This window comes from Sinocyclocheilus grahami, unplaced genomic scaffold, assembly GCF_001515645.1.
Source record: "Sinocyclocheilus grahami isolate Dianchi unplaced genomic scaffold, SAMN03320097.WGS_v1.1 scaffold57.1, whole genome shotgun sequence".
Classification (NCBI taxonomy): Eukaryota; Metazoa; Chordata; class Actinopteri; order Cypriniformes; family Cyprinidae; genus Sinocyclocheilus; species Sinocyclocheilus grahami.
This window is the reverse complement of record NW_015505236.1, coordinates 3,329,718-3,338,414: the sequence shown is the minus strand read 5'-3', so window position 1 is coordinate 3,338,414 and position 8,697 is coordinate 3,329,718. Positions and strand designations below refer to the sequence as shown.

Sequence of the window (8,697 nt, the reverse complement as noted above, 5' to 3'; positions counted from 1 at the left end):
TAACCTTGGCCCGATCTGTGCCTTGCCACAATTCTGTTTCTGAGCTCTTCAGGCAGTTCCTTTTGACCTCATGATTCTCATTTGCTCTGACATGCACTGTGAGCTGTAAGGTCTTATATAGACAGGGGTGTGGGTTTCCTAATCAAGTCCAATCAGTATAATCAAACACAGCTGGACTCAAATGAAGGTGTAGAACCATCTCAAGGATGATCAGAAGAAATGGACAGCACCTGAGTTAAATATATGAGTGTCACAGCAAGGGGGTCTGAATACTTTCCGTATATATATATTTTTTTTTAAAAGGAGTTTTTCTCTATTTTAATAAGATTTTTTTTATTAAAAGAATATATTCTATTTCTAAACTTTTTTTCTATTTTTATTTTTTAATTAATTAATTTGTATTAAATTTAAATACAATTTAAATGTATTAAGTTGTAACTTATTTATTTAATGGAAAAGCTGAATTTCAGCAGTCATTACTCCAGTCAGTTCAGTGTCACATGATCCTTCAGGCATCATTCTAAATTGCTAATTTGGTCTGGAAACGTTTCTTATTATTATCAATGTTGAAAAAAGTTGTGTTGCTCAGGATTCTTTGATGAATAGAAAGTTCAAAAGAACAGCATTTATTGATTGATTGATTGTTTGAAATAATGTTAAAGTCTTTACCATCACTTTTGATCAATTTAATGCAACTTTGCTGAATAGAAGTGTAATTTTTTCTTTTAAAAAAAGCTTTTGAACTGTAGTATAAGTGCGACTTGTTTCCATGTTTCAGACTTCCATCTTTCAAGTTTCCATCTTTGGTTTATCCAGTTAGATCTTATTTGATTCTTCAATTCTTTGAATCCCTTCCAAATAAAAAAAAAATTGCATTCCTTTTTGACATGGTTGCGGCGCCCGGGGAGCATTTGGGGGATCGGTGCCTTGCTTAAAGGAACACGCCACTATTTTTGAATACAGTCCTCAAAAATGACCAAAGAGTTTCGATATTTTTCCTATTTAAAACTTGACTCTTCTGTAGTTACTTCGTGTACTAAGACCGACGGAAAATTTGCAATTTTCTAGGCCGATATGGCTAGGAACTATACTCTCATTCCGGCGTAATAATCAAGGAACTTTGCTGCCGTACCATGAGTGCAGCAGGCGCAATGATATTACGCAGCACCTGAAAATAGTCCCCAGCTAGGTAATAGGAAAAATATTGAAACTCTTTGGTCATTTTTGAGCGAGATGCTAACGGTCTAATCAGATTCAATGATCTATGCTAAGCTACAGCTAAAAGTGCTACCGCCAGACCCGGACATCGGCTGAATGGATTCGAAAATGGTAAAACTCAACTGTTTAACTGTAGGGGATTTGGAAAATGAGCCTATTTTCAAAAATAGTGGCATGTTCCTTTAAGGGAATCCATGCCAATACCGAGACTTGAACTCGCAACCTTTCGGGTTAGAAGTCTGACGCGCTAACCATTAGGCCACAACTGCCCCTCTGTGTTTTCTGTTTGACAGTCCTTTAAGAACCTTTGCACTTTCTTCCCAGCTAATAGGCTGTATAATCGGGCGCCAGGGAACCAAAATCAACGAGATCCGTCAGATGTCTGGAGCACAAATCAAAATAGCTAATGCCATGGAAGGGTCATCAGAGCGCCAGATCACCATTACAGGAACCCCCGCCAACATCAGCCTTGCCCAGTACCTCATCAACGCAAGGTGAGCCCATCACTGTTCCACAAAAGTGTTGCCATTTTCTTCCAAACTGCAGTAACGTAGCTTTTTTTAATGGTGTTCCAACTCAACACAGTTTTTTAAAAGCAGCTCAGAAAGGATCTTCACACTGTGTACAGAGTAGTGTGTTTGGTGATGTTGAGGCTTGCAGGGTAGCGGCTGGGGCGATACTAATGCATATTGCTTTCCCACGATTCTGATGGCAGGTTCAGAGACGTGGCCGCCATGTGGAATGACCCCTCATCAATGACTACATCCTGAAGCCTCAAACTGCTTTCATTATCTGAAGCTATCAGCAGCTGATTCCCAATAAACGTTATATATACAATCTTCCCTTAGAACTCACCAACCTTACCCTTAAACCCCATGGTCAACTTCATCAATAGCTAAATTCATGTAGACAGACTACTGAAAAAAAAAGGAGGCCAACTGTAGTATGATTTGTTTATGTTATGCAGTGTTTTAGTATAGTATTTTAGCATGCTGAATGCTTGGGTCTTGTTATATATCTATTTATTATTTTTAATTTGTTAGATTAGTTCAGTGTGGTTGCTGCATAATAATTCTTGTAGTTTGACGGCAAAGATTAAAAAAAAAATAGATTGCATCCAATAGCATTTTCTAGCAATGCTGTTGGCAAGGAGCTAGTGATGTGATGCAGATGTTGCAATGAAGTACAAATGCATGTCAGAATCGAGGAGATGTTGGAAACTGTTTCTTTAGAAGCGGAAAAGATTTTATTTTTACATTTGACAGGAGCTTGATTGTTTTCAGCTTAACCGAATCGACAGTAATGCATGCTTATTACTCGACGTGGAGAGCAACAAGGTGGAAAAAGCTATCATTCTTGTACAGAAGTGTCAAATGCTTTCAGAATTATTTTATGTTATCTATTTTTTTCTATCTTTTCCTTACCCCTTCCCTTTTTCCTCTTCCCTTAACTATTCTAGGCTGACGTCTGAGGTCACTGGAATGGGCACTCTCTAATTTCTACCCATGATCCTTCACTGCATCACATGACCCTTGAGCCAATGGCATTGCACCTAGTTTGTTTTATCTCTGTAGTTTTGCTGTCCTGTATTTTCAGTAATTCTGACTCATTTCTGTTCTATAATGTGCACATATTTAAAATCTCAGTTTGATATTACTCCTACTCAGCCTTTGTTGTGCTCCTGATGGTCCTTTAATTATTACCTTATAATTATTTTAAAAGACACTTTAATTTTTTTGACTCTCTAGTACCTCATGTCCTGTTTTGCCATAGCTTTAACTGTGAATTCACATTTTCTGGTCCGTATTCTGTGGTGTGGTACAGCAAAGCCAATGAAATCCTCCACTTTCCAATCTTTCATTAGGTTAGAATGAGTTTGTAATTTTAAAAGCAGTGGTCCTGTGCTTTGCTCACTGGGTACCTTACAACAGTGCATCTCATACATGAATAATGAAACCAACTGATGGAGTTGGAATGTTTGCACCACGCCTGTACGATTTGTCTGCATCTGTCATTGTGGCATGCGGAGTAACACAGAGAATCCATTATTAGTTTCTTGTATTCACTTTCAGAACCGAGAGGAAGAAGAAAATAATATGAGGATGTATAAGCCGTGCTCACAGCTTTACTGCATGCTGAGACATTTCAATTCAGCCTACAATCTAAGTTTAATTAATTGAATCTATTACAGCAGAATTATTTATAGACTATTTTTATAAGCAACATGTTTTTGCAGTATTATGGAAAATACAGGGGCTTTATTCCTTTGGAAGTGAATACAGATGTGCTGATAATGAAATCCGCCCCATGCTCCTCTACCATACGCTTTCTCTGTGAGTATGGTAAATCCTCACGAGGGGTCCAAAATGAACTTTTTCCCACATTTTGGATTAACATGTTTACCTGCCATGGAACTGTATTTTCCCACCATTTTTGGGATCTGCACCACGGGCCTCATTTTTAAAATGCGCTTACGATCGGATTTGATCCTAAATTCCATGGATTTTATCCTAAATCAAACATGAGGAACAAATCAGGATTTAAAAAGGCAAAAACGAATGTGGAAATGTTTTTATTTTTAGGATTCGCACCAGGGTCTTGTTTGTAAAACGCACTTATGATTAGATTTGATCCTAAATTCCATGGATTTCATCCTATGTCAAACGTGAGCAACAAATCTGCATTTATAAAGGCAAAAACTGACGGGAAAATATTTGAATGCGTATGCCAGAGCATGCATAGAAACTTTTTGCGCTCATATATATTCCAGAAAATAAAATAATAATTGTTTCAACATTGACACATATGCACACACATATATATATATATATATCGAGTGTGTCTCCTCCTGCTGATGTAGCCTTACTGATCAGCTCTAATAATATTTTTCTCACGACTTTAAACTATTTATGTTGCATGTTATGCTGTGATTAATTATTATTAAGACAGACTGTGTACACTATTAATGATGCATTCAGATTCTTTCCCATTATTTTATCCAGCAGTTGGCACCTTCAATAATAATTTCATCCCTGATCATACAGCTATGTTTTTTTTTGAAGAAGAAGAAGATTGTGTAATTTCTGCGGCACAAAACAATCTGGTAACACTTTAGTATACAGACCAATTCTCACTATTAACTAGTTGCTTATTAGCATGCCTGTTATTAACATATTGGCTATTTATAAAGCACATATTCTGCATGACCATATTCTACATCCCTAATCCTACCCAATACCTAAACTTAACAACTACCTTAATATTAATAAGCAGCAAACTTGGAGTTTATTGAAGCAAAAGTCATAGTTAATGGTTTGTTAATAGCAAGAATTGGACCTTAAAATAAAGGTATGTTTCTTTAAGCGGCCTGACTGGCATGAGATGTTGAAATAAATGTGAAGATGCTCTGGGTCGGTGTGGTACATGCATCTCATAACTCAATTATAATTAAGACCTGATGGCATTGAAGTGCTTTTCAAGTCTGGAGACCTTAAAAATGAATGTGTAGTGCCGTATATCCTATCTGTTGTATTGTAAATACCTGTGGAGAAATTCTCATGGCTTGTATATTTAAGATGCTACAAAAAATGAGTTACCTTCCCTCTAAAATGTATGTGTCATGCCATGCATGTTGAAGATTAGCAGCAAGGCACTCAATTTGTTATGTTTCCAAACAAAGCCTGTTTAGTCAGTGTACTCAGGCATTTCATTCTTTGACTTCCATTCAGACAGACAGGGGAATGATTGAAGTCATTATTTTTGCAATTTTGTTCGTTGCCGCTGGTGGCGCAGAAATTACACACTTCAATTCTCACCCCAACAAAACTGTCAGTGTTGTGTTGCTATAGTTAGGCAATTAATTTCCAGTACTGAAGCCCTCTGATTATGCTCTGAGCGTTTCCCAATTTTTCCTGAAGATTGCGACCAAGCTGAAGTCATGTTGAGTTCCCCTTTTATCAAAATCTGAACTTTTTCAGTCAGCAATCAATGTGTATTTCATCCTCCACATTTAAATGTGTAAAATGTGGTATTGAGGCTGAAAGTTGAATGTAACTGCTTCAACGTGATTCATTATTCAATCTTACCTTTCTTACCATTTTCCAGTTGCATGGTTTTTACATGTAATCATGCACTAAAAGAAACTATTTTCTTTCACGGTCTTATTACAGGTAATTATGGAAGCGTGTTTCTGCCAAGGGATAAAAATAAATAAATAAAAAAGGTAATGGCAGCTTTTTATCTCACAATTTCCATCACAGTTTTGAGTTTATTTTTCATCATTTTGACTTTTTTTCTCAGGCTTGTGCGATTATAAACTCAGAATTTGAACTCTTCTGAGAAGAAAAATCAGAATTGTGAGATTTAAACTCCAAAGTCAGAGGGAAAAAGGCAGAATTAGGAGATGTAAAATCAAAATTCAGAGAAAAAGAAGTCAGAATTGCGAGACAAAAAGTCAGAATACTGAGTTTGTATCATTTATACTGCAAGAAAAAAAGTCTGAATTGTGAGATTAAAGTCACAATTACCTTTTTATGTTTTATTCCATGGTGAAAACAAGCTTCTATTAAAAAATGCATTCTTTTTTATTTAATCAGGTACAAAACCATGCATTTGCAAAGCATTGAAATTATAAAGATATATATTTCTATATTTCTATTTGGTATCTGTTAAGCAGTATCACTGCAGCCAAATCACAGATATGCACCCACGAAATCATTTACACCAAAATCTGACACTGTATGATTTAATGTCTGTTATGAGCACATAATTTTTATAATATTGGACTCGTAAAGGCATGCACATGGCCATGCTGAGCCATCCGTGCACATGGCCGTAAATGATGTCATACTGTTCCTTTAAAATAGCTCATTTATCTGGAATTATTCAGCACATTTTGTTGGTGTTTTAGATTCAGCGTTCAGTTTCTTGTCATCACATTTACCATGTTTTGCACTGCTTTGAAATGTAATATTTGTGTAAGTGTCTTAGACTCTTGTTAAACATTAAGTTAGATTGTATGTTTACACAAGGTTATGTCTTGTGATACATGTATGGAATGTTTTATTTGATGTTATGTTTAGTTCATAATGTGCTGTACTCTAGATCACTGTACAGATGCATATTAATATTCAGACAGCCGCATGCGTAACTTTGACATTTCTCAGTAGCAGAATGCTTCAGGCTTTTGTTATTTTTTATTACTATTGTTATGACTATTATTTTACAAATGCAATAAAAATAAATGTTCGTATAGGACTACAGTGAAGTGTCGAAAATGATTAACTGTTTGGTGGAAAACTCAGTACTCCATTACAAACGGCTTTTGTATTTTTTCATGTGTCATCTCAGCCCGACCTCATGATATTCACATGATGTTGTTCTCATGCAAATCATGGGGTTAATTTGCACTCATCATTTTAACACGCATTAATTCACACTGTGCACATCTAAAATCATTGCATTCATTTTGTTGGTCATGTAGTTTTTTCATTGTACTAGAGCAGCAAAAAAACTAACAAAAAAGCCCTCTACCCGAAAATGATTAACTGTTTGGTGGAAAACTCAGTACTCCATTACAAACGGCTTTTGTATTTTTTCATGTGTCATCTCAGCCCGACCTCATGATATTCACATGATGTTGTTCTCATGCAAATCATGGGGTTAATTTGCACTCATCATTTTAACACGCATTAATTCACACTGTGCACATCTAAAATCATTGCATTCATTTTGTTGGTCATGTAGTTTTTTCATTGTACTAGAGCAGCAAAAAAACAAACAAAAAAAGCCCTCTACATGTCTGTGCTTCTGTAAACGATTCTGTTTGGGAAAAAATGTAACAGAGTAATTATTTTATGTTGGACAATATGCTGCTTGCAGGTCTATATTAGATTCAAATGACCGCTGAGGTTAGCTTAAACTTTGAAACATTTTGTAAAAAGGAGAGAATAAAGTTTGTTTTCCCTTGAATTTTTGTGATGACTTTTTTATTAATATTTATATTAGTTAATTGGTTTGACATGATGGAAATTAAACAGGGCTTGGGGCCTTTTTTCAAGTCAAATCAAGTCAAAGATTTATTTAGAGAGCACATTTATCAAACACAATATATAATACTAAAAACACAATATACTGTATAAATAGAATAAGATAGATAGATAGATACTTGAATCATAAATCTAAATACATATATTGTAATGGTAAGCTGCTGTATAATATGAAAAAAGAAAATTATAATAAATTTAGTGGAGCACTTATTGTCATATGTCAATTAGTTGACTACTGTATTTGATGTTTTTTTTTTCTTTTACAGATTTTTATAATTGTTAAGACTGAGGATTTCTTAATTTAAATAATTGTAAGTATTTTACATAAATATATGGCATACATTTTATATGGCTGTTTTAGATGATTGGAAAGAAAATGAGCTTATAATAAAGCTTATCACAATGCACTTTGTCCAATCCTTTTACCACTAGAGGTCGCTAAATGTTGTAATTAGCTTCATGTAATTTGACCTGTACGTGATATTGCTTAAAAAACAGTGCAACCAGATGTTCTTTTACTTAATATTTAGAATAAACTATATATATATATATATATATATATGTGTGTGTGTGTGTGTGTGTGTGTATATGTAGGTATGTATGTATGTATATATATTGACATGAGTGGGAATGAAATATATATATATATATACATACAGTATGTTTTGAAATATTTTATTTTTGTGTGAACATTTCCTTTAACAACTATTCATGCATGGCTTTAAATGTTGCATAAACATTCTGTCTGTCAACAGCACCTGAACTGGCTGAACCTGTGGTTTTAAAGCATTACCTATAATATCCCTGTTTGTCTTTTGAGTACATTAGCTTTTCAATGCAAGGTCGTTCATCCACCTTCTCCTCCCATTTCCCATTTGTCCAGCCCTCTGCGTAGCTCTGCAGCACAAGGATCTGGTCAATGAAGGGACCTCCAGACTCTGAGATCAATAATAAAGACACAAAACGTGGGAATGATAATTGAGTCTCAGCTTTTATTGTTTATTAATGCAGTGCTACTACTTATATTTAAATACTACATCGTAAAACCGTTTACTGGAGTATGTCTTTCTACTTTAAAATGTCACGTTTAATTCAGTGTGTTACTTGGTATTTCTTTGTATTTATTTGTGGAATTTACTAGCAATTTCTAAGTGAAAATTGATTGTACATGACTAACTAGACAGTCACGCAAGACTGTCCTGTATTTTCTGTGCCACTAGCGTCACCACATGGAATTGTATGTAATGTAAGTTTTGTTTTGTTTTTTACCAGTTTTTCCAACATTCCTCCTGTCTGAATAAATTAATAAAGTAAATGAAGCTAAATAATGACATGTAATTGTAATCTCTCTCTCTCAAACCCACAAAAACAGCATGGCTCACCAGCAATAAACTCCTCATACTCAATGACTGGTATGTTAGCCTGCAGGCTG

The 8,697-nt window shown here is 35.0% G+C and overlaps 1 protein-coding gene across 1 annotated transcript in view; it reads left to right on the top strand.

Moving 5' to 3' along the window:
• Positions 1 to 3,256, top strand: part of LOC107584198 (poly(rC)-binding protein 3-like) — a 51,221-nt gene extending 47,965 nt beyond the window's left edge. Inside the window, exons 13-14 of the mRNA XM_016270703.1 lie at positions 1,543 to 1,712; positions 2,678 to 3,256. Coding sequence (XP_016126189.1) covers positions 1,543 to 1,712; positions 2,678 to 2,714 — 207 coding nt within the window. The 3' untranslated portion in view covers positions 2,715 to 3,256. The remainder of the gene's footprint in view (positions 1 to 1,542; positions 1,713 to 2,677) is intronic.
• Positions 3,257 to 8,697: the final 5,441 nt, after the last annotated feature.